The sequence below is a fragment of the Drosophila busckii genome, chromosome 3R, assembly GCF_011750605.1.
Source record: "Drosophila busckii strain San Diego stock center, stock number 13000-0081.31 chromosome 3R, ASM1175060v1, whole genome shotgun sequence".
Taxonomy (NCBI): Eukaryota; Metazoa; Arthropoda; class Insecta; order Diptera; family Drosophilidae; genus Drosophila; species Drosophila busckii.
This window is the reverse complement of record NC_046607.1, coordinates 14,279,047-14,303,719: the sequence shown is the minus strand read 5'-3', so window position 1 is coordinate 14,303,719 and position 24,673 is coordinate 14,279,047. Positions and strand designations below refer to the sequence as shown.

General features: G+C 39.8%; 11 protein-coding genes across 11 annotated transcripts; 6 read left to right on the top strand and 5 right to left on the bottom strand.

Moving 5' to 3' along the window:
* The first annotated feature begins 258 nt into the window (after positions 1-258).
* Positions 259-842, top strand: LOC108604767 (FK506-binding protein 2). The gene is made up of 2 exons (XM_017994361.1): positions 259-466; positions 531-842. The coding sequence occupies exons 1-2, from the start codon at positions 317-319 to the stop codon at positions 795-797; spliced, it is 417 nt and encodes a 138-aa protein (XP_017849850.1). The 5' UTR covers positions 259-316; the 3' UTR covers positions 798-842.
* A 1-nt stretch (position 843) lies between these two features.
* On the bottom strand, positions 844-4,064 carry LOC108604766 (zinc finger protein 271). Its single transcript, XM_017994360.1, has 4 exons — positions 3,801-4,064; positions 3,306-3,745; positions 2,322-3,249; positions 844-2,268 (listed from the first exon to the last, which is right to left on the bottom strand). Exons 1-4 carry the CDS (start codon positions 3,930-3,932, stop codon positions 871-873), a joined length of 2,898 nt encoding a protein of 965 aa, XP_017849849.1. The 5' UTR covers positions 3,933-4,064; the 3' UTR covers positions 844-870.
* A 423-nt stretch (positions 4,065-4,487) lies between these two features.
* LOC108604746 (programmed cell death 6-interacting protein) lies at positions 4,488-7,786 on the bottom strand. Its single transcript, XM_017994332.2, has 6 exons — positions 7,492-7,786; positions 7,119-7,237; positions 6,770-7,051; positions 5,120-6,715; positions 4,884-5,060; positions 4,488-4,823 (listed from the first exon to the last, which is right to left on the bottom strand). Exons 1-6 carry the CDS (start codon positions 7,701-7,703, stop codon positions 4,708-4,710), a joined length of 2,502 nt encoding a protein of 833 aa, XP_017849821.1. The 5' UTR covers positions 7,704-7,786; the 3' UTR covers positions 4,488-4,707.
* A 468-nt stretch (positions 7,787-8,254) lies between these two features.
* On the bottom strand, positions 8,255-9,449 carry LOC108601314 (odorant receptor 59b). The gene is made up of 3 exons (XM_017989213.1): positions 8,890-9,449; positions 8,468-8,825; positions 8,255-8,385 (listed from the first exon to the last, which is right to left on the bottom strand). Exons 1-3 carry the CDS (start codon positions 9,447-9,449, stop codon positions 8,317-8,319), a joined length of 987 nt encoding a protein of 328 aa, XP_017844702.1. The 3' UTR covers positions 8,255-8,316.
* A 1,593-nt stretch (positions 9,450-11,042) lies between these two features.
* On the top strand, positions 11,043-13,512 carry LOC108601895 (cystathionine beta-synthase-like protein). The gene is made up of 4 exons (XM_017989869.1): positions 11,043-11,160; positions 11,752-11,987; positions 12,047-13,088; positions 13,150-13,512. Exons 2-4 carry the CDS (start codon positions 11,765-11,767, stop codon positions 13,427-13,429), a joined length of 1,545 nt encoding a protein of 514 aa, XP_017845358.1. The 5' UTR covers positions 11,043-11,160; positions 11,752-11,764; the 3' UTR covers positions 13,430-13,512.
* A 229-nt stretch (positions 13,513-13,741) lies between these two features.
* LOC108601783 (antigen 5 like allergen Cul n 1) lies at positions 13,742-14,676 on the top strand. Its single transcript, XM_017989710.1, has 2 exons — positions 13,742-13,873; positions 13,927-14,676. The coding sequence occupies exons 1-2, from the start codon at positions 13,766-13,768 to the stop codon at positions 14,602-14,604; spliced, it is 786 nt and encodes a 261-aa protein (XP_017845199.1). The 5' UTR covers positions 13,742-13,765; the 3' UTR covers positions 14,605-14,676.
* LOC108601782 (transcription factor Ouib) lies at positions 14,645-16,748 on the bottom strand. Its single transcript, XM_017989709.1, has 8 exons — positions 16,588-16,748; positions 16,328-16,523; positions 16,138-16,270; positions 15,972-16,079; positions 15,528-15,913; positions 15,062-15,466; positions 14,886-15,002; positions 14,645-14,827 (listed from the first exon to the last, which is right to left on the bottom strand). Exons 1-8 carry the CDS (start codon positions 16,664-16,666, stop codon positions 14,728-14,730), a joined length of 1,524 nt encoding a protein of 507 aa, XP_017845198.1. The 5' UTR covers positions 16,667-16,748; the 3' UTR covers positions 14,645-14,727.
* Positions 16,749-16,855: 107 nt separating this feature from the next.
* On the bottom strand, positions 16,856-18,072 carry LOC108602573 (transcription factor Ouib-like). Its single transcript, XM_017990710.1, has 3 exons — positions 17,894-18,072; positions 17,204-17,838; positions 16,856-17,147 (listed from the first exon to the last, which is right to left on the bottom strand). Exons 1-3 carry the CDS (start codon positions 18,017-18,019, stop codon positions 17,051-17,053), a joined length of 858 nt encoding a protein of 285 aa, XP_017846199.1. The 5' UTR covers positions 18,020-18,072; the 3' UTR covers positions 16,856-17,050.
* A 69-nt stretch (positions 18,073-18,141) lies between these two features.
* On the top strand, positions 18,142-19,426 carry LOC108601313 (zinc finger protein 502-like). Its single transcript, XM_017989212.1, has 5 exons — positions 18,142-18,323; positions 18,380-18,683; positions 18,737-19,001; positions 19,072-19,188; positions 19,246-19,426. Exons 1-5 carry the CDS (start codon positions 18,207-18,209, stop codon positions 19,424-19,426), a joined length of 984 nt encoding a protein of 327 aa, XP_017844701.1. The 5' UTR covers positions 18,142-18,206.
* Positions 19,427-19,605: 179 nt separating this feature from the next.
* On the top strand, positions 19,606-21,168 carry LOC108604808 (zinc finger protein with KRAB and SCAN domains 3). Its single transcript, XM_017994412.1, has 4 exons — positions 19,606-19,748; positions 19,803-20,650; positions 20,708-20,821; positions 20,882-21,168. The coding sequence occupies exons 1-4, from the start codon at positions 19,626-19,628 to the stop codon at positions 21,105-21,107; spliced, it is 1,311 nt and encodes a 436-aa protein (XP_017849901.1). The 5' UTR covers positions 19,606-19,625; the 3' UTR covers positions 21,108-21,168.
* Positions 21,169-21,370: 202 nt separating this feature from the next.
* On the top strand, positions 21,371-24,375 carry LOC108604809 (transcription factor Ouib-like). Its single transcript, XM_017994413.2, has 7 exons — positions 21,371-21,518; positions 21,578-22,197; positions 22,264-22,380; positions 22,449-22,924; positions 22,994-23,940; positions 23,997-24,110; positions 24,165-24,375. Exons 1-4 carry the CDS (start codon positions 21,402-21,404, stop codon positions 22,615-22,617), a joined length of 1,023 nt encoding a protein of 340 aa, XP_017849902.1. The 5' UTR covers positions 21,371-21,401; the 3' UTR covers positions 22,618-22,924; positions 22,994-23,940; positions 23,997-24,110; positions 24,165-24,375.
* The last annotated feature ends 298 nt before the right edge of the window (positions 24,376-24,673 follow it).

Below are 24,673 nucleotides of genomic sequence, written 5' to 3'. Positions count from 1 at the left end.
TTAACTTCGAGTGACTGACAACATTATGCCAAATGGAAATTGGTAAGTTTTAGCGATTAGTTGTAATTGTGGTACATTCACTTTTAAATAAGCAATCAAAATACCAGTAACCACAGTACATGGCTTAAATTTTTAAATGTTTAATTACTAAAAATATTATCGGATATCGATTATTTGAATGTGCAACAAACTCGACAACTCTTTTTCAATGCTTATCATGGCTGTCGTGCCAGCCCTGAACTATCGCTTATAATTATAACAAGCCCAGATAAGATTCCAATTAGGACTCAAAAGAGCGAAAAATCTAATTTTCACAATGAAACTATACAATTTGTTAATTTTTTGCGGATTATTTGTGGTCGCCTTTTGTAATGACTCGCCTAAAGTAAAAATTGGTATAAAGAAACGGGCGGAAAGCTGCACAAGGAAAGCCAAGGGCGGTGATATGGTTCACGTTCATTACAAGGTAACGCCCGGCTTATAAATTTTCTATTGCTAACATTATATTAACATTATCTCACGGTTTGCAGGGATCTTTACAAGATGGCACAGAATTCGACAGCAGCTACAATAGGGGTAAACCCTTCTCGTTTACCTTGGGTGCAAGGCAGGTAATCAAGGGCTGGGACCAAGGACTGTTGGGCATGTGTGAAGGTGAGAAGCGCACGCTTACCATACCGCCTGAGTTAGGTTATGGTTCTACTGGTGCTGGAGGCGGTAAAATTCCGCCAAATTCTGTGCTGATCTTTGATGTGGAAATGGAGAAAATCGATGCGCGTGGAAATGATGATCTTTAAAAGAAATGCTTTTATAATAAACCAAATATATGTATATTTACGCTAGAAGTCTAGTTTTATGCTATTAATATGCTTAAGCAGTTACTATTGTGGCGTTTCGCTCGTCAACCTCATCAAAGTGACGCCGCATCATGCGATGCTTCTCCAGCGCAGTGCCCTGAATAAAGCGCTCGCCGCAGGTGCCACAGGTAAATGGGCATTCACCGGTGTGCTGTTGCAAATGCAATTTCAAATCCTTGGCCTGTCTGTAGGATTTGTCACAGTATGTACACTTGTGTGGCTTGAGTCCGCTATGCGTTAGCATGTGTCGCTTGAGCTTGTCGGAACGCGCAAAGTCCTTGCCGCAAACTGTGCAGTGGAAGGGCTTCTCTCCCGTGTGCATACGACGATGCGATGTCATTTCTGAGTGGCGTGGAAATGCCATTTCACATAGATCACATTTAAAGGGCTTTTCTCCTGTGTGACGTCGCATATGCGTAACTAATGTTGCCGCCGATTGCGTTTCACGACCGCAAAGCGAGCATAGGAATTTTTTTATGGCTTCCTTGCGTTTGCGATCGCCATTAATATGCACATCCCTTATATGATTGTTCAGACGCGACTTCATTTGGTAGGTGCGATCGCAGTGCGGGCATTGCAGCAAAGGTACACTATCAGTTGGCGTTGCTAGTGGCGCCGCATTGCCAGATAATCGCCTGCCGTCATCTGTTTCACTAGCTAAAATCGGTGATGCTTCAACGCCACCATGCTGCAGCTGTAGATGCTGTTGCAGATTCTCGGGCCACATAAATTTGTAACTGCATTTGTTGCATGCATGTTGCTTCTCGGCGCTGTGACACTGCGCTTGTCTATGCTGTTCCATAATACTCTTGGAGACGCACTTAAAGATGCACACATCGCACTCGTATGGCATCTTGTCGAATCTATGCATGGCACGCTGATGCTGAATCATCTCGTATTTGCGTCGACACTGCACTTTGCAGAGCTCACAAACATAGACGAGTCGCGAGTTGGCTTGACCGGAAGCACCTGTGTTTGGAAGTTGCAATTCGTCCTCGGTTTCTGAGTCGCCCAACTGCAACTCATAACCAGACTCATTGGTAATGGAGTAATTGTGTGGTGAATCGTAGCTTTGATGCAGCGAGAGTGCCATTTTCAGTTCCAGCTGAATGTGGGCACGCAGGTCGCTAATGCGATCAAATTGTAAATTACAAATTTTGCAAGTGATGCGTTTGCAGCCATTTGCTTTCGAAGTGGCTGCAATAAGCGTCTCGGCGAGCGGTATATCCTGCTCGCGTATGCCATGTCGTTTTAAATGCTTCACCAGATAGTCACGACGATAAAATTTGCGACTACACCATTGGCAGGGTATCAATTTGGATTCATCGCCATGAACGCTAAGCAAATGCACGGTGAGGGATTTCTTCTTGTCATAGACACGTTTGCAGTCGGTGCATTCAAATGTTTCATTCTGAAAACAAAAAGACAAGTTATTAAAATCTTTTGAGTTGCAGCGCTACTTACGGTTATGCGATGCTCCCTCGTATGCGCTTTTAGATTGTGACGCCAGCGAAAACGCAGCGGACACTTGTGGCATAGGAAACGTTTCTGTGCGTTCTTGCATTGCGTCTCATTGTGATGCTTCAGCAATTGCAGGCTTACAAATCGTGCATCACAGCGTCCACAGACATGAGGCGCTTCCAGCCAAGCGTGCGCTTGCCGCTGATGCTCATACAATTGATATTTGCGCACATATCGTTGTGGGCACAACTCACAGCTGTATTTGGTTTTGACTGCGGCGCCACAACGCCTATGCTTGGCATAATCATCCAGATCCAGCTCGGTTTCACTTTCCGTTTCGCTGCTGTCCAAATCCATTTCATACCCGGACTGATTCGTTATGGAATAGAAGCGCTGATAGTTGCACGCTGCCAAGTCGCGGTGTATGTACATGGTTAGCACTTGCTCTGTTACATCCTTAACATCGGGATAGAGAAGCTCTGCGACCTCACTGAGCTGCATATCTGTCCGCATGCTGCGCTCCAAATCCGGATGCTGTTCAAGATGACAACGCAGCTCGGCTATTTTATTATATTGACTCTGGCAGATCATGCACTCGATAAGCTTATAGCCCTGCGGCTTGCAAAGATTAACATCAATATCCTTGGCCTTTTTGCTTTCGCATAGATTGGCCGAACGTTTGGAATCACGATGCACTTTCAAGTGTGCCTTTAATGTGTCGCGACGACTGAACTTGCGTATGCAGAACGAACAGGAGTACCAATCGCCCTTGGAGCTGTGTGCACGTGCTGCATGCAGCTTTAGATATTCGACACGCTTGAAACTCTTGGGGCACTCATTGCACTTGTACTGCTTCCATCTTAACGTAGCCTGTGTATCCCTCTCCAGCCACTTGTGTACGCGCTGCTGCAGCGGCAAATCATCCAGCGACCTACAAAAGCAATGTTAAAATAAGAGGGGTATGGCCACATTTTGTTTCAAACTTACTCATCATCTTCATTTTCAGACTCCGATTGCGCGTGAGCTGCTTGTGCAGCGCACTCCATTTCCTGTTTGACGGCATCCAACATGGTTAATGGATCATCCGACTTTTTAATGCAACTATCCAGTCTAGTGTCTGTTTCATTTGTTTCCTGTACTGTACTCAGCTCTGGTAGCTCTGTGCACGTTATATCATTGTCAGTTTCCTCTTCCTCAGTTTCCAATTTGACCTCCACCTGCTCCTCGATACACAGCTCCATGGGCAGCTCCTGCAGACAATCTGTAACGAATACCGCCTTCTCATTGTCGCCCTTACGATGAATTTGTTTTATCAACAGTTCGTTGGCGGCCTGCGCCTGCTTCACATAGTAGTAGGCGGCAATTAACTTTCGTGAGCAACTTCCGCACAGATTCTGTGGCAACTGCTGCGCCAATCTAGTGTCCAACTGCAAGAAATATTGATTGTTATTCTATTATGTGTAATCAACTGGTTTCACTCACCTCAATGTTAGTTAGTTCGGTTAAAATGTCAGACAGAAGTTTGTCTGGAAACTTTTTAGTGGGAGTAGTTAGTTTATAGAGCTTATCTGTCTCCCTTGCATCGCAGGTGCGACACATGACCGGCAGCTTCATCTTATTGCTTTGGGTCACTTGTAGTAACTCAAATCAACAGATTCTTATCTCCATGGAGCAGATAGAGCAATGTTTTTAATATTTTTACTTCGTCCTTTTCTTTTGCCTAATAATACACACATATACATATCAATACATGGGTGCCAGAGCAGCTTCTCGTCTATCGAGCACACTTATCGAGCACACATATCGATAGATCAGTTTATGTCCCTGCTATCAGGTAGTGGATATCGATATGTTAGAATATTGTTTGAAAAGTGCTGTTGGGCTGAAGTTGGATGTGGACAAGACTGTTCACAAAAAACATAAACTGAAACCCATCCAGTCAACTGAGATTGTTTTAAAATATCTTTGTTGGAGGCAATCCAACTAACTTTGCAAATGTGCATTTAATCTACCAGAGCATTGCTTGAAAGGCATCGTTTTTGAATCTTTTATCTTTTGCGAGGCACAAGGCTGAATGAAGTCCCTATGGCTGAATCGATCTTTTTAGTCGATCTTTTTAGTCTATCCGAACACGCTGTACGCATGCAGTAAGACGTCAATTAGCACTAAGACGGAACGTTTATTGTGATATATATAAGTGTATATATGAGATTAAAATTCAATTTATCAATCAACTTTTTATGATACAAATTGTAACTAAAGCAGAAGAGCATGCATTAAATGCCATTACCAATTTCTTTGAATCTAGATTCACAAATAACACAACGTGCGGAAATAGATATGATAAGCTTGCTTTAAAAATAACATAAATGATGCAGCTGGTTGATGTTTACCAGCCTGGTGGCTTCTGATTGGGGTAGCCGCCCTGTTGATGAGCAAAGCTGCCAGGATACGTGCCATAGTGTCCAGGTGCGGGTCCCTGAGGCAGGCCGCCGTATTGATAATCTATAAAAAATACAGTTAAAAACAATTTATGATAGACGAGTATAAGTATAGAGTACTCACTGCCCGGATATGGCAACGTAGCATAAGGATTGAAGCTCTGCGGCATGGGCGGAGGCACAAATGTGGGGTATGGCACACCCGGTGAGGCACCATACGGCACTGGCATATGTACTTGAGCTGGATAAGGTACATTGCTTGGACCAGCTGGAGCGAGTGGTGCGCCTGCAGCCGGTATATCTAAAAACATAATTATTTAATATATATTTATGGAAGTATTTTGTGGGTTTGCCTCTTACCGCTGCCACTGCCCGAGGTGGACGCATAGTGTGATGGCAAAGCTGGAGTAGCTGGTGGCGCCTGGCGACTCGACTCAGTGGTCAGATCCTTGAGCAACTCTTCCTTTTCGGTCTTGCGCGCAAATACAAAATCACTTATCTTATTCTGAAATACGACCAGCAGTTGGGTCAGGTCGTTGTAGAACTTGGTGCCTTCCTGCAAATTTCCTGAGAGTTCCACGAAGCTATCGTATGCGGTGGCCAGTTCCTTGTAGAGTTTATCGCGTGAATTGCCGCAGCTGCCCGTTTCGGTGCTAAAAGCAGCATGTGCGCTTTGTATATCAGCAACAAGTGTTTGCTGACGCTCAGTGCTTTCCTTGACCTGTGTCTGCAATGGACTTAGCACTTGGCCAATGCGCGCCAACGACAAAGCGGGCTCATCAATGGCACCATCTTTTTGCAGAGCTTGCAAAAACTCATTTTTCATATTAAATGTAGCCGACTTTAGCTCCGATTCGACAGCATCGCGTTCAGCCTTAATGGTTTCGACGGCCTCCATAAGTTGCTTCAGGCGTTGCACGCTGGTGCAGTTAGGATCCACGCTGCCGCTGGCAGAGGGAAGTGACTGCTGTATTTGTTCTGGTGGCATCGAGAGCAGCTCAATACCCTTTTGGTTCGCCTCAAACTTTTGGCGCACTACCTTGTCGGCTTCAATGGCATTCGTAATAACTTCGCGATACTTTTTAGCATTGGTGCGGAACATCTCGGTCAACTTGTCTGAGCTGAGGCGCGTCCAGCGCTCTTTGAACTGTCCGCGTAGCTGATTATCTGAATCACGTTCCTCATCCAGCAAGCGCTCGGTTTCGTCCAAAATCTCACGATTGCGACTGAGCAGTTCTGGCAAATCCTTAAGCATGGTCTGCACATGCTCTATGCCTCCCTTGCCGCGCACTTCATTGGCTTTTTCGCGCAATGAAGGTGGCAGACCACTGTTGCTGTCTGTAGTCTCAACGGCAGCTGGCAGATTGAGGCTGGCCAAAACGGCGTTCAAAGTTTGAGTAGCTTCACGAAGCTTCATAATCTCTGCATTGACTATCTCGTTCTTACGCATATCGGAAGCAGTGAGTGCACGATGCAACTCCACGGGCACCAGATTGGTGAAAATGTCCTTAAAGTTGCCGGCCATGGGTGCAGCCATGGGCAAGGGTTTGGCTAGCTGCGCTTTGCCAGGCGAGGCCAATGTACTGATCTCTGGTATGATTTCATTATAGATAAACTCATTGTCCTTGGTGGACTCGGCCAGATTGCGCTTGGCACGACTGAAATACTCATCCAAATAGGTTTCATTGCCACCGCGCGTTTGGGCGGCCTTAAACAGTTCAATAGCATTGCGCAGGCGTGCAATCTCCTCACCCACTTTCTTGGTTGAGCGGCAAACCAAGCTCTGATAGAGCTGAGTAAGCGCATGGAAGCCAGCCTGCTTGCCAGCTATGGTGGGTATCCATTCCTTTTCCCATAGATTGCGTACTGACTCCTTCTGCATGGCACGCAGGACATCTGCATAAAATTCCTCGCCTTGGCAGCACAGTTTAGCAATGATCTGATCCTTCATATTGTCTACAAAAGCAATTTAAAATAATTACTATAATAACGAATAATTGCTTCAATTACCCTTTATGGCCTTTAGTATAAAAACTTCCTGCGCTTGAGCCACCATTAGTGCTTGCAACACAGTTAGTGTATCCTGGCTGAGGTCTGGCGTTGGCTCTGAAGGCACTGCAGCGGGCGTGGCGCCTTTTAAATATTGATAAATGCCAGCACTCTGTTGCAGCAGCTTAATTGCTAGTTTGAGACCTTCATCTGTGTCCAGCGGCTGACTGACCGCCACGCTGCTCTGCAAGGCGGCAATGTTGAACAGCACACAAACCTTCTCATACAACAGCGAGGTGTGCGCTAAAATAAGTTTGTAAATTACAAATTTGTTTCAAATTTAACAATATATTTTGATTATCAAACTTACTCAGACTAATTTTACCACCGAAAATAGAGCCTTTATCAAAGGCATCCTTCCACTTGAACGGTATTTGCAACTCGTTGGCCGAAATCTTTGTTTCCAGTGCGCATATCTGATCGTAGTAGCTACAGCAACGAAAGTAAAAGCAAATGCCAAAACGACAATACATTAGTGGCGACGTCATCCTATTACTTGTTTATGTCTATTAGAGTTTTCTAACACAAGCACAAAGGTATTCGCATGTATGCGTGTGTATGTGATTGCGGCATGTTGATTAAACAGTAGAAGCAAATGACTCATAATCATATCGGTGCACAAAGTACCCTAATGGAAAGCCCATTTTTGCGAGCAGTTTTCTTCTTTTTAACTTTTAACTTACGCATACACGGTTTCCAGCGATGCCTCATACTTTTCAAAGAATTTCCAAATAGCTGTATTGCGTTGCTTTGAAAAGTCATTTACAGCCTCTGCATACTGCGACTTCTCTTCGGCAGTGGCTCCATTGTAGGTGCTTTGAATTAGATTGTTCAGTGGCTTTACAACGTCCACCTCTGAGGGTTTCTTTAGCGGCACACCCAATAGCTTGGACATTTTTATAATTCTGCACGAAATTCTTTAACACGTAATTTTTAATGCACCAGGTTTAATTAACAAAAGTATGCTTATTGGCTCATCTAGCAGGGCTGGCAACTTAGCTTTTTTCCCTTCATGTCTGGCTGTTGATGAGCAGCTGCGCGAAAACTCAGCGGTTTCCTTTATTTACATTTGTAGTCCTTATCAAATAAATGCAATAAATTACAATATGGTTTTGAATCTTGTGATGCAATTTCAATGAGCACTCTCTATATGTAAAAATATTTCGCTTATTTTGTAGGAATGCGGATTTCGCCAATTGCTAAATTCCCGCTATTCACAGCTTTTTCCCGCAGTCAATGCCAGACGTGAATAACACAACAAAGCACAGCTGACAGCGCACCAACAGCTTATAGTGCTACCAGATCAAGTATAAAATTTAAATACTTAAATATTTGCGCGCGCGCTTTAAATTGCACATAGGATAATCTTTTTTATTAGAACAGACAATTTTAATTTAACAATATTGAATTAAGTTTTGTTGAGCTTTAAAGCAGTAACATGTTTTATATAGTGCAAGTGGGCAATTTCATTTGTGATATATTAGATTTCAACACTTTAAAATCAAAACTCATTGAAGCTTTGAACCCAAATCGAATTGCTGCACTATGGTGATAATGCTGAATGCAAACTTGGCAAACTATATTAAAAATAAGAAGGCAAATTTAAGATTTAAGTTACACATATGCTATATTCATATAAGAATTTGTTTTTTTACTTACAACCACATTGCTCTGCACAGTTATGGGAAAAATGCCACCTGCTGTGAACATAAAAGGTCGCTGGGTGTTGGTCATAAAAAATATCAATGTGGATTTATATCGTGGCTCAGCATCCATCCAATTTGAAGTAAATATAGCATTTGACATATCATAGCAATCGTCGATAAACATATTGCAAATATAACAAAACGGAAATGTTTCCATGAGCACGGCAACGAGATACACAAATGAGGACACAGCCTCCCAAAAAGTCGAGAAAAAGAATATGTTGACCAGAGTTATGCCCAAAATAATGCCAACCAACAAAAATTGCACAAATATCGTTGCTGAAATTATAGGACGCATACTTTGGCAGCAACTAAAAATATGTTTGAAATCAGAACTTCTACTGAGTCTCTACTGCTAGATTAAATTTAACTTACCTAAGTATTAATTTATGTTCCAAGATACAACTGACAAGATCATCGTAGTTTTCAGACTCCGTTTTAGATAAATCTCTGCGCAGTCTCTCCACATGGCCCTTGAGCAGACCATAATGAGTACGCATAATTATCAAAAACAAAAGCGTATACGTGTCACTAACTAGATTTTGTACTGCCGCAAAGGACATTGTTGTCTCTTCCAACAAAGCCTGTGTCCAGAATTCAAGCTTTCCAATACGCCAGTCAAAAAATGGATTGTATACCGACCATGGTGGTTTGCCATTTAGCGTATAAGACAAGAACGTAGCCTGTGTATAGCCAAAGTAAACTATGCCAAATAATACTAATATATAATTGCAAAGAGCCACCATATTATGTATCTTCTGACGTTCACCATCAGTGCGCCAGCATTTATCCAATTGGTCCATCAACTCTTTTACCTTATCCATACGCCACAGGAGAATGCATAAGGAGGTGCTCTTACAAACAGCGCCAAATCCATTGACAGCCACCTGCAATGACGTTAGAAACTCGCCAGCCGAAAGATTGCTTATGTCCATTATGTAACTCAGCATGATACCAAATGGCAAATAAAATGCACCTAAAAAGACGAAGCAAATCCAGATGCGACACAGAAAGCGTTTTACTGGATCTTTTGGTGGCATCCAGCCCAAAAAGTTTACGTAGTGGTAAAAGTAAATTAAAGAGTCCCTCGATTGAACCGTCTCCGTGAGCGGGGCTGGCTTAATATGTTTAAACCAAGTCTTCATTGCGATTTTTTTTCTTCAACTGTGAGTACAGTATTTGCGACAACAGGATTTTATAGTCATTCTCCAGTTGCCAATTGATTATCTAATAACTGTGCAGGACTGTGCACATGTTCAATTCTCTCAGCCTTGGTCAAAACCGTTAATTAAGAACTAGTCTTGGCCACATAAATTATTATGCAAGCATATAATAACCAATCCATGTCTAACCAAAGCGTTTATTACTCAAACAAACAAACAATCTATATTAAAAATTGAAATGCGGTCAAAAATCATGAGAAAGCTTGTGTGATTTATTTTCGATTTTTCCAGATTTTTTTGTGAGAGTAAATTATTTTTTTTTGTAATTTTAATTTGCGGGGGAGGAGAAAATAAAAAAAAATATAAAATAAAAGTGATATGTCCTGGGTATAGGATCACCTACAGACCAAATTTGGCTGCTCTAGCTCTTATAGCTACTGAAAAAGACGAACTCATACAAACGGACGGACGGGCGGACGAGGATGGCCATATCGACTCAGTTTGTCTTGCTGTTCAGAAATATATATACTTCATAGGGTCTGCCACGCCTCCTTTTCACTATTACATACATTTGCATTTACATACATAAAGTTTATCTATAATTTAATTTAGAGAGCTCAAAGTGCCCGTCATGAAGTACTTATAAGCAAGATGCAATAAAGTTTTATTAGTTTATGAACTGCTCGTTTATAAAGCAAATATAATAAAATTGAATTGTAGCCCATAGGGCAGTACAAACAAACTCACCAACTGAGCTAGAGATTAAAGCAACAATTGTAGAATAATAAAGGCATCAATGATCTGATTAAGTTCATGACGTTTTTAAAATGTTTATAAAGCAAATAACAAATCAAGTGCAGCTAATTAAAAATATTTTCTTTATATGTACAAGCTTTTTAAGTAATCTAAACAAATACTGATTTCCTTGTTGTGTCTATAAAATTGTTTAGAAATTTTAATTTTATTGTATATTTGGCTTACTGCCTTTTAAAATCCAAATTTAATTTGTTGTTAATTTACAAATATTTATTATTTTTATCTTTTTTTATGATTCTTAAAACTGACCTAGGGTATGCCTTTCTCACTACAACCGGTTGTCCTGATAAACCTGTTGAACATATACATACGTATGTATCTTATAGATACTTTCTATGCATGGCGTATCTATTATGGTGTCAAAGTATAAAACATTATAAGTTTGATTAGAAAAACTTAGGGCTACATACATATACAAATTTATTAATAAATCTGCCCATGAGTTAGAATAAGTGAAGAGTTGTGTGTAATTATTTCTGTTAACACATTCATCTAACGTTTTCCAGCACTGTAATGTTTGTATTCAGATTTGTAAGAAACACACGCGCAGCAGTCACACGCATTTTTACCTAACAGGTGTATTATTGCATTTAAATAAACACACGTGTAAACCTAACACAAAGTGTGTTTTTAACTTATAACCGAATTCAATTAATTCAATTAAAAGGTAATTAATTTAAAAATATATTGGAAAACGCAATCCAATAAGACAAACAACAACCGGTACGCACACATGTCTAAGCAGAGCAGATAATATGTATACATACATACATATGTACATACTTATTTATGTATTTATATTTTTAACCTATCTCAGTGTCAAGGGAAAATATATTTTGAATAGATGTACAAGTAATTTCGTTTTCATAAATGAAAAATTGATAACGCAACTGTAAGCTGAGTGAGTAGCAGTTTTTTTTTTTTAAATATATATATATATGTGCATGTATATATATATTTATTTTAAAAATCTATTGATAAGCCCACCCGTGTGGGCTTTTGAGCGTCAGCAAAACGTGGCTAGCCCAAAATATATTAAATTTCACAATTAAGTATTATTATTATTAACAATGCGACGGAAACAACAAAACCAAACCACTGATTACGCGAGTAAGGCGAAAATCTTCCAGATGTTATGTCTAGCTCACATGTTGCTGCGAGCATCACTTGAACACGAGCTGGCAACGCAGCAGCAACAGAGATAGTTTGGCTATAATTTTATTTAACAGTTCCGTATCCTTATCTCCTCCAAACGAAGCTTAAACGTAACGATGTCGTCCGGCAACGGTTATGTGCGTCCCGCTGACTTTATTGATCCTGGCAAGCCATCCAAGTGCACCTGGCATCTGGGCACAACGGAGCAAACGCCACATACTCAACGTGGCTTTGCAAAATGCCAGAAAATCACGCCGAATATTTTGGAAGCCATTGGCTGCACGCCGCTGGTCAAGCTGAATAGAATACCCGCCATGGAGGGCATTGAGTGCGAGATGTGTAAGTGTAGAAGGCCTCCCAGTTGTCGCTTGTATTTCATGCTATATTTTTGTTTGTAGATGCCAAGTGCGAGTTTCTGAATCCCGGCGGTTCAGTTAAGGATCGCATTGGTTATCGCATGGTGCTGGATGCCGAGGAGAAGGGTCTGCTTAAGCCTGGCTATACCATCATTGAGCCCACGTCTGGCAATACGGGCATTGGTCTGGCTATGGCCAGTGCCGTTCGAGGCTACAAGTGTATTATTGTTATGCCCGAGAAGATGTCCAATGAGAAGGTTTACGCTTTGCGTACACTTGGCGCCACAATCATACGCACGCCGACAGAGGCGGCCTTTGACTCACCCGAGGGCTTGATCTATGTGGCCCAGCAGCTGCAACGCAAGACACCCAACTCCATTGTGTTGAACCAGTATACCAACGCGAGCAATCCTCTGGCGCATTACGATGGCACGGCAGCAGAGATTCTCTGGCAGCTGGACAATAAGGTGGATATGGTGGTGATAGGCGCAGGCACTGCTGGCACTATCTCTGGCATTGGACGCAAGATCAAGGAGCAGTTGCCTAGCTGCCGCATTGTAGGCGTAGATCCCTACGGCTCTTTGCTGGCCAGTCCGCCAGAGCTTAACAAGACTGATGTGCAATTCTATGAGGTTGAAGGCATTGGCTATGACTTTCCACCTACTGTCTTCGACCGGGACGTCGTGGATGTGTGGAGCAAGATTAGGGATGCAGATTGCTTCCCCATGTGCCGTCGCCTCAATGCCGAGGAGGGTCTGCTGTGCGGCGGCTCCAGCGGCGGTGCCATGACTATGGCCCTGGAGCATGCACGCACCCTCAAAGCTGGCCAGCGTTGTGTCGTCATCTTGCCCGATGGCATTCGCAACTACATGACCAAATTTGTCTCTGACAATTGGATGGAGGCGCGTGGCTTTAAGCAGCCAGTTAACGAGCATTGCCATTGGTGGTGGAACACGCCCATTTCGCAACTGCAGCTCCCAGCTCCAGTAGCTACGATTCCCTCCAATGCCAGCGTTGCTGAAGCTATTGCCTTGATGAAGCAACACAATGTGGATCAACTGCCCATGATTGACTGCAAGTCTAGGTACGCCAAACCACATTAGCCACGCCTTGTTAACTCAACTAACGCTTCATTTTTATTGCAGCACTGTCTTGGGTGTTATCACCCAGGAGACGCTTATTAATCAAATTGTGAGCATGAATCGTCAGATGGATGCACCCGCTCTTAAAGTTTTGAACAAGCGCATCGTTCGTCTGCCGCCATGTGAAGTTGTGGGCAAACTTGCTCGTATCCTCGAGGTGGATCCCAGTGTCTTGATTGTTTCCAAAAATGAAGCAGGCATCGAGACTGCCTTGGCTCTAGCCAAGAAACTAGATGTTACCAGCTTTATAGCCGCTGGTCCCTGCTCCTCAAATGGTCATTAAAGCCATTAAGTTTATAAGTAATTTGAGAGTTTTTTCGCTCAAGCATTTAGACTATATATTTTGATATTTTGGATTAAAGTTTTTAGGACAAATGACATCGTTTTTCAGTAACAATTAGCTTATCAAAGTGTATATCAAGCCTTGCTTGAAAGTTTTACAAACGCAAAACAGACTTTCCGCTTAGACCAACTGTTTAAATTCAAAGCTGTCTGGATATTTTAGCAAGTGTTTGGCTTTAGCAGCAGCTTAGTTTCACTGACTGTACTATAAATATACATGTACAAGACTGTATAGCTTCAGTTTCTAGCAAGCACTAAGTGTCTTGAGTACAGCAACATGAAAGTCTTGGTACTGTTGAGTATTTTAGCTGGCATTGCTACTGCTGTGGACTACTGTGCATTGCCCACTTGTCTGGACAAGCACATTGCTTGCAACAATAAAGGAGTAAGTCTATTGCTATGTACTAAACTTCAGTTTAAGTTTACGCTCTGTTGTAGAACTTTAGCGAGGAATGTCCAAAGAATGTGCGACAAGTAAAGATCGATATGCATGAGAAGCTAATTCTGTCATTGTTCAATGAGCTGCGCAACCGAGTCGCTGGTGGTCAGGTTGAGGGTTTGCCCAAGGCTGTGCGCATGGCCAAAATGAGTTGGTGCGAGGAGCTTACACATTTGGCAGTGTTCAATGTTAGGACATGCCAATCGCTGCCTGACAAATGTCGCAGCACTGAGCGCTTCGCGTATGCTGGCCAAAATAATGCAATTTTCAGTTATAGCGGTGCCGAGTCCGAATACACTGATGCGGAAATTATCAAGGAACAGATTGAGAACTGGTTTGGCAAGCGCGCAAATGCATCGCCCGAAATTCTTGCAAGCTTTCCTGAAGAGTTGCCCAACAAGGGTGTGGCCAAGTTTGCCATTGCCGTTGCCGAAAAGAACACACATTTGGGCTGTGCGGCTGTGCGTTTCTCCAAGGATTACTACAATCACTTTGTGCTTACTTGCAACTTTGCCACAAGCAACATTATTGGACAGCCTGTGTATACACCTGGCGACAAGGCTACCTCTGGTTGCAAAAATCGTTTTGGTGCTGCCTATGATTATCCTAATCTCTGCTACGCCAAGGAGATTTACGATAATGAGAAGATTGTTGCCGACATCAAGATCTATGCTTAAACATGCTTATGTAGGAAAATGTATTTAAATATTACTTAACTAAACCAAATTTACATCATTAATAAATGCAAAAGATATAAAATTGAAATGTTTTTGCATACTGAAATTAAAAACAGCTTACGTCTAAGATTCAGCGCTAGCTTCCAGCTTCTTATGTGATTTAGTAGACAAATGCTGTATATAATGCTTTTGCATTTTAAAGCTTTGCGCGCAAATATCGCAGCTGAAAGAAAACGTAGTTTAGCATCAATCAATTATTAAAACCAAATCAGCAAACATACTTAAAGGCACGGCTTGTAGTGTGCACAGCTTGATGAGCACGACAATCACCTTGGGTTACAAACGTCTTCTCACAATATTCGCACTGAAAAGGTCGCAAACTGCCATCCATGTGTACTCTAAACGAAATAAATACTATTAAATATATATACACTTCGAATATTACAACTTTATTTACCTTTCATGCGTACTGCGATTGCTGCAATGGCGAAAGGATTTGCCACAGTTATATCGACAAGGATACGGGCGCACATTTTCGTGTGTGCGCCTATGATTGCCTAACTCGCCAGTTGTTGCAAAGGCCGCCGGACACAGCTGGCACTTGTTTGGGCGGGAGCCAGTATGTCTTACCAGATGATTGCGTAGATTGAAGGCAGTGGTAAAGTTCTTGCCACATATATGGCAAATATGCTCATCAGTCAGTCCATGTGCACGTCTCTTGTGCTTCTTAAGAAAATGCCTGCTGTGAAACTTTTGTCCACAGGCATCACATTTATAGGCAAAGCTAACGCCAATGCGTTTTAAATGCTCAACAAGTGGTGCTGAATATTTAAAATCATGGCCGCAATGTCTACAGACGAATCTAACATTTAAAAATATAAAATTAGTAGTGGTTTTCAATTCTCATCATTTTAAAAATATACCTAGTCTGTAATTGTTGCTGGTGCTGTTCGTGCATATGCATTTTTAACAAATCTGTACTTTTAAATGTCAGACCACATTCATGGCACTGAAACTTTTGCAATTTAGTTCGTCTACTTTTGCTCGGTGTGGGTGGCACTGATGATGGTGACACTGGTTTTATTTCAATGCTAATCTGGCACTCATTTTCACTGTCCCTTATATTCACATCTTCCAGTTGATCTTTCCCAGCCGTACTCGTATTGTGTTCCGATATATTCTCGACTTGTATTTCGCTTAGCATTTGTTGCTGAGCATCTATGCATATACGGCGAAATTCACTAGCGGCCTCTAAACTGCTTAAGCACCCTTCGCAAATAAAATTGCTCATATTTTCATCTTGCTCCAGCTGTAAAATTATCAAATGTATTGTTTAAGGTAATATTATTAAAAGGCTGTTTACTCACAGACAAACTGGTCAACGCTTGTATTTGTTCCAACAATTTATAATTATCAGCTTCAAATAAATTCTGTGCGGCTTGAGCATCCAATGGTTGCAAGCATGTTCTGCATACCTGGATAACGTTAGCTTTAAATTAAATTGTACAAAGTGCAACTGTTGAATTATAATACGTGTGCTATTTCAGCATCCAAGGAACTAGCTTCATCAACGTCTTCCAGAAATTCCATATCTGTGTATTCTTCATAATCTTCGTTTACTGTGTCGTCATTCGAAATTTCTTCTTCTGATGGTGTCAAGTCCACACTAAAAGATAAATAGTAGCAAAGCTAAACTTATGCGCTTTCGAAACATTATACTAACTGCCTTTCCCTCGACATATCCTGCAAAAAGGCCATCTCATCCGCAAATTCCCATTTAATATCTGGAGTCGCCAAGGGATCAGGATCAGCCGTGCAGTCCTCCAAGTCTAGATCAAATTTCTTGCGATTGTTAGCCGCTTTGCAATGATAACGGTAACTTTGGCGCAACGAGCGCCATGCTACTCTGCAAGTTTCCGCTATATAAGTTTTAATTTTTATTTTGTTTTTGATTTGCGCATTATTATTAGTTAGTAATCTCACCATCTCTATCCAAATCTGTTGCTACTGATTGCCATGCTGCTCTTATTCCATTTATATCGCTGTGACTACTATCTGCCATGTCCCACAGCAGTCTTATGTCCCTTACTGCGGCTATTAGGCGAAGTTTGTCCTGTTTCTCAAATCGTTGAGATCTGTTGCGATTTGTATTTAGATTCTGGTACATTTTATAGTGAATGACTTTATAATAAGAAGGTAACTGATTTAAATTAATTTCAATTCAAATGATTTTATTTTGCTTTGAAATGAACCAGCGTATTTTCCTTTATTTATTAAAGAACACAGTTAAGAGCAATCAGCTGTTCTGGTCGATAGACATTGTGTATTCTTCCGAATGGCGATTACTTTTAATCGATATAGTAATATATTCTTCATACTTGGCGGTTTAAAACTGACCTAGGATAAAAATTATTGCATAAAGATTCCCTTGCAAGCTTATATTTAGCTAGGATTCCTTAACAGATTTAGTTTTGTGTAGTTTAGTGCGCTGGTGTGTTGTCAAGTGGGTCGATCGTACAAACCATTGATTGCATGGCTCGCAGCTGTTGAAAAATAAGATTTAAGAAAAAGTCTGAAACAATTTTATACATATGCTTACTAATATTGTCGATTGTTATCATGCACTCTCTCGTGCATTTTGCACACCGATGTGGATGTAAACGTTTTCTCACAGTATTTACAAGAAAATGGCCGTTCGTTTGTGTGAGTCCTTTCATGCACTGCCTTGCTGCTAGTGCCCCGAAAACTTTTGTTACAAAATCGGCACTTATATGGCCTTTCAGAAGTATGTAAGAGCCTATGGCGCAACATTTCATTATGCGTGTAATATCGGCGATGACAAATGTCGCATTCATACGGTTTGTTATCTGTGTGTCGTAGCATATGTAATTTTAGGTAAGTTGAGGACTTAAACTCCCCGCCACACTGCTCACATATCCAGGTGCTTGTTGAATGCTTTTGTTTACATTTAACGTTAGCAGCCTTGCTGCGAGCCAACTGGCCACACATTTTTAGTTCTATGTTATCCTCAGATAATTGAAGATTCGTATCTGCTTCTAAATTCTGTAGAGATTTGGGAGCATTGCAGTCTTTACCATTACCCAAAGCCATATTAATAGTCGCCACTAATCTTTTTTGATTAGTAAGACACTTTGCGCGAAATTCAACAACTTGATCTAATAAACACTTGCATCCAATGCATATATACTCAGGTAGATTCTCATCATGCTCGATCTACAATTAAAATTATGAAAGTTAGTTATTTATGTAAAATTAAAGAAAAACAAACCCATATATCTGTGATGTCGTCTATTAAACTAACCATATAATAGTTTAGTTTATCAAATAGTTTGGTGTCCAGCTTCTTATTAATTGTAGTGCCACAAGCGCGGCAAAGTGCATGAAGATCTTCCATAAATTATTGTACAATACAAATTGTAATTGCAATAGTGCAGCTTGTTTACATTATCGGGGCGAATTGTAGTTATCTTTGTTACTTCATTTATCGATAGTTATTATTTATCGGTTAGCCTCTGTTTCTATTTATATTTTTGCAAAAAATTGCGCTTCTTTAAAGTAAGGAATTAATAGAAATATGCAACATGGCGTTGCAGTGCAGAGCTTGTGGGGAGCCCATATATACTGAAGATCCAAGAAATATATTTAAGCCAGAAAATAAAACGATTCGCCTTAATATTGAAGCGTTAACTGGCATTCATGTAAGTTAACCATTTTACGCAGTTTTGTATTTTATATTAATTTATATTATCTGTAGTTAAGATATAACCTTGAGCTGCCAAGTCATATATGTTCCTGTTGCTATTTGGACTTGGACTATTGTGTGTCCTTTCGCGAACGTTGCTTAGAGGCTCAAGGGCTATTTACAAAAGAAACTGTACGCCACAAAAAACCTGTTATTCCCCAACTGGATAAGTTTCCGTCAAAAATAGTTAGCATAAAGAATGAAAGCCCGCCTGAAGATCAAATTCACGTAGAAATACAAGAAGGGACTCCTCCAGCTGTACCCGCAAGAAAAAGTGCAGCCAAACAAGTAACACGATCCATTCAACCAACAAAACGCAAGTATGCAGTCGCTCAGATAGATCATATTTAATATTATTCAAGATTACAGGCCCAAAAAAAGAGCTGTCACAGGAGCTTAAATATGTATGTCACTATTGCGGTTGGAAATTTCGAGATCCAAGCAATCTAAATCATCATGTTTTGCGCCACACTGGTATAAAAAAATTTAAGTGCGAAGAATGCGAACGTAAGTTTGGCACTCGCCATGAAATGTTGCTACATGTTCGTGTCTATCACAGAGGCGAAACACCATTCAAATGCAAATTCTGTGATGCAGGCTTTCGAAATAGGATTAGCTGTCGTCGGCATCAAAGGTATGGAAGAGTAATTTTATACTTATTATTTATTCCCATTAAATTTATAAAAAAAACATGTATTTTCCAGACTTCTTCATGCTAGTGAGATGCCCTTTGAGTGTAATATATGTAAGACAACGTATGTAAGCCAACTCAGCTTTGATAAGCACAAGTTAGTACACCTTCAAGAAGAGGAAATTCCAAGGTATAGTTTATGTCGTATGAATCAAAATTAAAAAATATATATTTTATATTTTTTCAGTTGCAGTATATGTAACAGAACTTTCAAGGGAACAAGGGAGTTACGAGAGCACAAGCTGACCAAGACACATCAAAGAAGAGAGACTGAAATGTTGTTGCTTCCAACTGAAAGTGATTTAGAAACTGATTTTTCCGATTATTTATCCGATTCTCAGATTGAACAATTTATAAAATATAAATAAAAAAATTTAATTTGATCATTACATTCACGTTTCGAGATTGTTTTAACATAGTCTTCAAAGGGTTAAATCTAACGATAACTTGCCATTCACAAAGTAGCGCGTTAAAATACTAAAAAAAAATACCTAAATAGAATAACAGCTCTGTGTAGTAAATGCTTCACTGAATTCAGGGAAAACAAATCAAAAAGCATTAAAAATAATGCCAAACGAATTTCTATGCAGAACTTGTGCCGAAACAATTTTTAATTCGACTGGGAAGAAAATATTTGATGAGGATGACAATGAGATTCTACAGAATATTGAAAAATTAACTGGAATGCGGGTAAGTGCAAATCCAAATACACTAACTACATATGTTAATTAAACACGTCAATAGCTAAACGACGATGAACGGCTTCCTCAGTACATTTGTAACTGTTGCCACTTGGACTTGTATCATTCAATAACATTTCGGGAGCGATGTATTTACGCACAAAGTGTTTTGCAGCGTGTGAGACCAAACAACACAACAGGCCAGCCCATACAAAACACAAGCAAGCAACTAAAAATACAAACTAAACAAAAGCCAAATCCTGTGACTAAGGAGAAGCTCAATCAATCAAGAACATTAGACATCGTTACCGATCCTAGTCCTGAAATTGAAATTTCTTCGCATCAGCGCATTTTACGAACTCGTTCAAAGAATTCGAGTACGCCAGTGAAAAATCTTAGTATAAAACGAAGAAGACGTTCTCGCGATAGTTTAACTGATTTGCCTCCAATTGAAACGGATAATAATTATGAAAATCCAAGCTTACAGCTAGTGAATCTTGAACAACCTGAAGCAACTATCAGTGAAATACCTGATGAAATTTACAATGAATCTCGAGAGGAGCTATTTTCTCCTGCTGCTAGTGTGGATTTTATAACATCATCTGAGCAGCAGGGCGACAAAGTGTCCAACACAAAGAAAGAAAAGAGGCTGGAGAAACCTACGGCAAATAATAAAGTCTATATATGTGACATTTGCGGACATCAGTCCTGTAGCCAAAAGAATTTGGATATTCATATAATGCGCCACAAAGGCGAAAAGAATTACGAATGCGAGGAATGTGGCGCAAGGCATTACACTAAATATTTGCTGAAACTGCATATTCGTATTAAACATCGAGGCGAAGCACCATTTGTATGCAGATATTGTGGACAGTCCTTCTTCTCTGGCAGTGAACGCGTACGCCATGAAAAGTAATGTCCGACATCGTTACCTAAAACATGTTTAATAAGTATTCTTCTTTCTTTCAGAGTAAATCATATACGGGACTTTAATTACAGTTGTAAAGTTTGTGGCAAAAAATATATAACAAAATCTTGTTTAAATAAACACGAATTTCTTCACACTGGCTTGCGTCCTTATCGGTAAATTTAAATAACATATACATATATGTCCCTGCTTTGCTTAATTCATAAATATTTCAGCTGCGACCTGTGCAATGTAGCCTTTCCACGTAATCCTGGCCTTAAAATACATCTTCGCACCAAACAACATCAGAAGAGAGCTGCCGAAGCATTGAATGACGAAAATAATGTGACGGTCATAAAAGAGATATTAATCCAAAATGATGAGATAGTTTTTACAGACGGAAACACAATAATAGAAGTAATTGACGAGCAAAATAATTGTACCGAGCTGTTGTCAACATAATTAAGGCGGCGTTTATTTGAATTGTTTGCCATTCACACAAAATCGCAGTTACATTCAGGTCTTTTTATATACTCTTTAGCTTTTATAAAAGTCTATAATAAATATAAATAAAATATATATATTACTTAAATGACGGACATTTAAATGAATTGTAGATAGAATTGTAGCGCAATTAAAACATGCTTTATCGTTATCGATTTATGTTATCGCACATCAGTTATGCCTTGTGTTTACAAACAGCATGGAGTTCGCAATACAAATCTTATTAGCAAGAGGTTTATGAAATTTTGAGACATGTCGATCCAATGCAGAACCTGTGGGGAGCCCATATACGATCAAGACCCGAGAAACCTTTTCGAGCCAGAGCATAAAAACATACGAGATAATATTGAGGCACTCACTAGTATTAAAGTAAGTGAATCCATAAATTGTGTCGCTATTTCTATATAAAGTTGCGTATACTCTTTTAGTTAGCAAATGGTCCACAATTTCCAAAACATATCTGTTCCTGCTGCTACTTGGACTTGGACTATTCAATATCATTTCGTGAGCGTTGTTTGGAAACCCAAAAGCACTTGTTGAACATCCAACCAAATACAAATTACGCTATAGATTTGAATTGCGTATATATGCTTCAAAGTAAAGATAAGGATGCTATTGATAAAGATGAAAATGAATCTCTTGAAACACTTGACGATAATTTAGCATTACAAAAGGATTCTGAGCACCAAACTAACGCAACTATACACTCAAACCCAATCAAAGATATACCAATAATCAGAGGCGCTAAATCGATAGCCAAATATAAAAAGAGCAAAGATAAAGTAAAGAAGTACTTGTCGCCAGATGAGAAGAAATACATTTGTGATTACTGTGGTTGGACATTTCGTGATTTAAGTAATATGAAAGATCATGTAATTCGTCATTCTGGTGTGAAGGATTTCGAATGCAAACAGTGTGGCGCTAAATTTTTTACAAGACCTCAGCTAATGCTTCATGACCGTGTGCATCATAAAGGAGAAAAACCCTTTAAGTGCAAATATTGCAATATGGGATTTCGAAATAGTCCGGGTCGGTGCCGACATGAACGGTAATAGAATAGTACTGGCTTCTCAGTTTTTATTGGTTATTATATCTAAAAATTTGTTTTTAATAGCAAATATCATCCAAATGAGCTTCCGTTTGCCTGCAATCTTTGTAAGCGAACATTTATAAGCAAAATCAGTTTAGAAAACCACAAGATAGTGCATATCACTGGAGAAACAGTGTATAGGTAAGTTGTGCTTACATACATATATAAGGGAATTAAATAAACGGTTTTATGGTTTTTCTTTATTTCAGTTGCAATGCATGCTTAAAAATATTTAAAGATGCTATATCATTAAAACGTCATAACTTAACTAAGTACCATTTAAGAAGAACTATGCAAATGCTGGAGTTTGAAACTTTTACTGATGAGGAACTGGAATATGATTTTGTGGATTCTATAGTTGAAACAACTCATGATTAAACACACTTATAATAACTAACTGTCGGTTTAGGGCAGTTGAGGCTTTAAAATATGCGCTATAATTGCCATTCACCACGAAACGTTATCAAATACCAATAAAAATACTTAAACAGAATAACAGCCCTGTTTAGTCGACGCTACGGCTACAATAATATTAGGAACAAACAAATTTATAAAAATGTCTGCTGAATCCGATTTTCAGTGCAGAACATGCGCTGGAAAAATGTTTAACTCTAATGCCAAAAATCTTTTCGAAAAGGAGGGTACGGAAATTTTGCGGCACATTGAAACTCTAACTGGAATTCGGGTAAGCGGAGGCGCACCTACATAAATACGTATTATTATGTTTGCTAAATAACAGAAAAATTGTTTTTAGTTAATTGGCGACAAAAATCTACCAAAATATATTTGCAACTGTTGCCACTTGGACTTGTATCATTCAATTTCCTTTCGAGAACGCTGCATCAACACGGAAAAGTTGCTTCAACGTGCAAAGCAACAAGCTGAAAATGTTGTTGAAGTTGAAACGTCAGAGTCTGAGGAAGATTCAAAGCCATTAGTAGTGAAACCTGATCCACTAAATATGTTGACTAAACAGAACCTCGCAATTGGCAAGACTACAGTTGAACCAGATGTTAAAAATGTTAAAGCCCTAATTAAAGATGAATCATCGGATGAAGATGAATGGAAGTTACAAGAGCCTGACCCATGGCCCGACTCGCCAATTGAAGCTGCTCCAGAGCCACGCACATTGCGAAGTGGTACTCAAAATGCGAAAGCGGAATCAAAAACACAAAAGAAGCGCCCTACCAAAGTGAAGAAAGCACCCAAAGTTGTCCCCGAGCCTGAAGCTACAAATTCAAAGTGTGCTAAGAAAAATACGGCTGGCAAGATTGAACCAATTGCAAGTGTATTAACGAGTTGCGAGTCCCCGGCGCCCAACCAAAAGTTAATCGAAGACAAAAGCGCTGCTGAGCCTAGTGTAGAACCTTCGCTAGTATCGGCATCGCCAACTAAAATCTCCGGCAACCCAGAAGTTAAAAAGATACGCAGAAGAAAAGAACGATGCCAATCAAATGCACCAAAGATTCATATGTGTGATCAGTGTGGTTATCGATCTTCGTGTAAGAGAGCCTTGGCAATACACATCTTGCGCCATAAAGGAGAAAAGAATTTTGAGTGCGAAGAATGTGGCTTAAAGTTTTATAATGCATCCATGCGAAAATTGCATATACGTGTTAAGCATCAAGGCGAAAAGCCATTTGACTGTAAATATTGTGGTCAATCCTTCTACACACCCAGCGCTAGGGGCCGTCATGAAAAGTAAGTTTGCAACCAAGTTTAGCCAAGTTTAGCTAATTAACATATTTTCTTCACAGAGTTACACATATCCGAAACTTTTGCTATGAATGTAAGATGTGTGGCAAAAAGTACATGACCAAATCTTGTTTAACTAAGCATGAGTTCCTGCATACAGGCCTCAAACCTTATCGGTATGTTTAAATTATATATATTCATATTCTACAACTAATTAATTCATTTTACAGCTGTGAATTGTGCAATGTGGGCTTTCCTCGTCGACCCGGACTGCGTATACATTGTCGCACAAAGCAACACCAAAAGAGAGCTGCAGACGCCTTAAGTAATCAGCAACCAATAGATGCCGAAATTATACGGGACATAGTAATTCCAAATGATGGAATAATATTTACGGACGGAAATACAATTATAGAAGTAATTGATGAACAAAATGAGGAAGTAGCTGATGAACAAAATGAATCCAATGAATTTATTTAATTATAAATTCGTATTTCTTTTAAATTGAATTTTATGTTATGTATCAAGTTGTATTAGTTAAATTTATGTTTAACAAATTAAACAGTTAAGGGTAAGTATTTGTTAAAGGTTAAAAGTAGTTTTTCTTTATGATATTTCAAAATAAATGACATTAAAACTATGTTTATTACTTCTATCTTTTAATTCATATTTATTCACATTGCTAATATCTAATGAGCATACAAAATTATAAGATAATATTAAAAGTAAGTTCTCCAAT

Coding starts and splice junctions, on each gene's coding strand:
- LOC108602573 (XM_017990710.1), bottom strand. CDS start 18,019: ATGGAAGATCTTCATGCACTTTGCCGCGCTTGTGGCACTACAATTAAT. Junction 17,839..17,893: donor ACGACATCACAGATATATGG/GTTTGTTTTTCT, acceptor TTTTAATTGTAG/ATCGAGCATGATGAGAATCT. Junction 17,148..17,203: donor GATAACAATCGACAATATTA/GTAAGCATATGT, acceptor ATTTTTCAACAG/CTGCGAGCCATGCAATCAAT.
- LOC108604808 (XM_017994412.1), top strand. CDS start 19,626: ATGCCAAACGAATTTCTATGCAGAACTTGTGCCGAAACAATTTTTAAT. Junction 20,651..20,707: donor GAACGCGTACGCCATGAAAA/GTAATGTCCGAC, acceptor TCTTTCTTTCAG/AGTAAATCATATACGGGACT. Junction 20,822..20,881: donor ACTGGCTTGCGTCCTTATCG/GTAAATTTAAAT, acceptor TAAATATTTCAG/CTGCGACCTGTGCAATGTAG.
- LOC108604766 (XM_017994360.1), bottom strand. CDS start 3,932: ATGAAGCTGCCGGTCATGTGTCGCACCTGCGATGCAAGGGAGACAGAT. Junction 3,250..3,305: donor TCTGAAAATGAAGATGATGA/GTAAGTTTGAAA, acceptor TTGCTTTTGTAG/GTCGCTGGATGATTTGCCGC. Junction 2,269..2,321: donor CGAGGGAGCATCGCATAACC/GTAAGTAGCGCT, acceptor TTTTGTTTTCAG/AATGAAACATTTGAATGCAC.
- LOC108601782 (XM_017989709.1), bottom strand. CDS start 16,666: ATGGCAGATAGTAGTCACAGCGATATAAATGGAATAAGAGCAGCATGG. Junction 16,524..16,587: donor AACAGATTTGGATAGAGATG/GTGAGATTACTA, acceptor AAACTTATATAG/CGGAAACTTGCAGAGTAGCA. Junction 15,467..15,527: donor CAGCAACAATTACAGACTAG/GTATATTTTTAA, acceptor TTTAAATGTTAG/ATTCGTCTGTAGACATTGCG.
- LOC108604809 (XM_017994413.2), top strand. CDS start 21,402: ATGTCGATCCAATGCAGAACCTGTGGGGAGCCCATATACGATCAAGAC. Junction 22,198..22,263: donor GGTCGGTGCCGACATGAACG/GTAATAGAATAG, acceptor TGTTTTTAATAG/CAAATATCATCCAAATGAGC. Junction 22,381..22,448: donor ACTGGAGAAACAGTGTATAG/GTAAGTTGTGCT, acceptor TCTTTATTTCAG/TTGCAATGCATGCTTAAAAA.
- LOC108604746 (XM_017994332.2), bottom strand. CDS start 7,703: ATGTCCAAGCTATTGGGTGTGCCGCTAAAGAAACCCTCAGAGGTGGAC. Junction 6,716..6,769: donor TATACTAAAGGCCATAAAGG/GTAATTGAAGCA, acceptor TTGCTTTTGTAG/ACAATATGAAGGATCAGATC. Junction 4,824..4,883: donor TACGTTGCCATATCCGGGCA/GTGAGTACTCTA, acceptor TATTTTTTATAG/ATTATCAATACGGCGGCCTG.
- LOC108601783 (XM_017989710.1), top strand. CDS start 13,766: ATGAAAGTCTTGGTACTGTTGAGTATTTTAGCTGGCATTGCTACTGCT. Junction 13,874..13,926: donor TTGCTTGCAACAATAAAGGA/GTAAGTCTATTG, acceptor GCTCTGTTGTAG/AACTTTAGCGAGGAATGTCC.
- LOC108601314 (XM_017989213.1), bottom strand. CDS start 9,449: ATGGACATAAGCAATCTTTCGGCTGGCGAGTTTCTAACGTCATTGCAG. Junction 8,826..8,889: donor GAACATAAATTAATACTTAG/GTAAGTTAAATT, acceptor ACATATTTTTAG/TTGCTGCCAAAGTATGCGTC. Junction 8,386..8,467: donor CTGTGCAGAGCAATGTGGTT/GTAAGTAAAAAA, acceptor TTTTTAATATAG/TTTGCCAAGTTTGCATTCAG.
- LOC108604767 (XM_017994361.1), top strand. CDS start 317: ATGAAACTATACAATTTGTTAATTTTTTGCGGATTATTTGTGGTCGCC. Junction 467..530: donor TGGTTCACGTTCATTACAAG/GTAACGCCCGGC, acceptor CACGGTTTGCAG/GGATCTTTACAAGATGGCAC.
- LOC108601895 (XM_017989869.1), top strand. CDS start 11,765: ATGTCGTCCGGCAACGGTTATGTGCGTCCCGCTGACTTTATTGATCCT. Junction 11,988..12,046: donor GGGCATTGAGTGCGAGATGT/GTAAGTGTAGAA, acceptor TTTTGTTTGTAG/ATGCCAAGTGCGAGTTTCTG. Junction 13,089..13,149: donor ATGATTGACTGCAAGTCTAG/GTACGCCAAACC, acceptor TTTTTATTGCAG/CACTGTCTTGGGTGTTATCA.
- LOC108601313 (XM_017989212.1), top strand. CDS start 18,207: ATGGCGTTGCAGTGCAGAGCTTGTGGGGAGCCCATATATACTGAAGAT. Junction 18,324..18,379: donor AAGCGTTAACTGGCATTCAT/GTAAGTTAACCA, acceptor TATTATCTGTAG/TTAAGATATAACCTTGAGCT. Junction 18,684..18,736: donor ATCCATTCAACCAACAAAAC/GCAAGTATGCAG, acceptor TCAAGATTACAG/GCCCAAAAAAAGAGCTGTCA.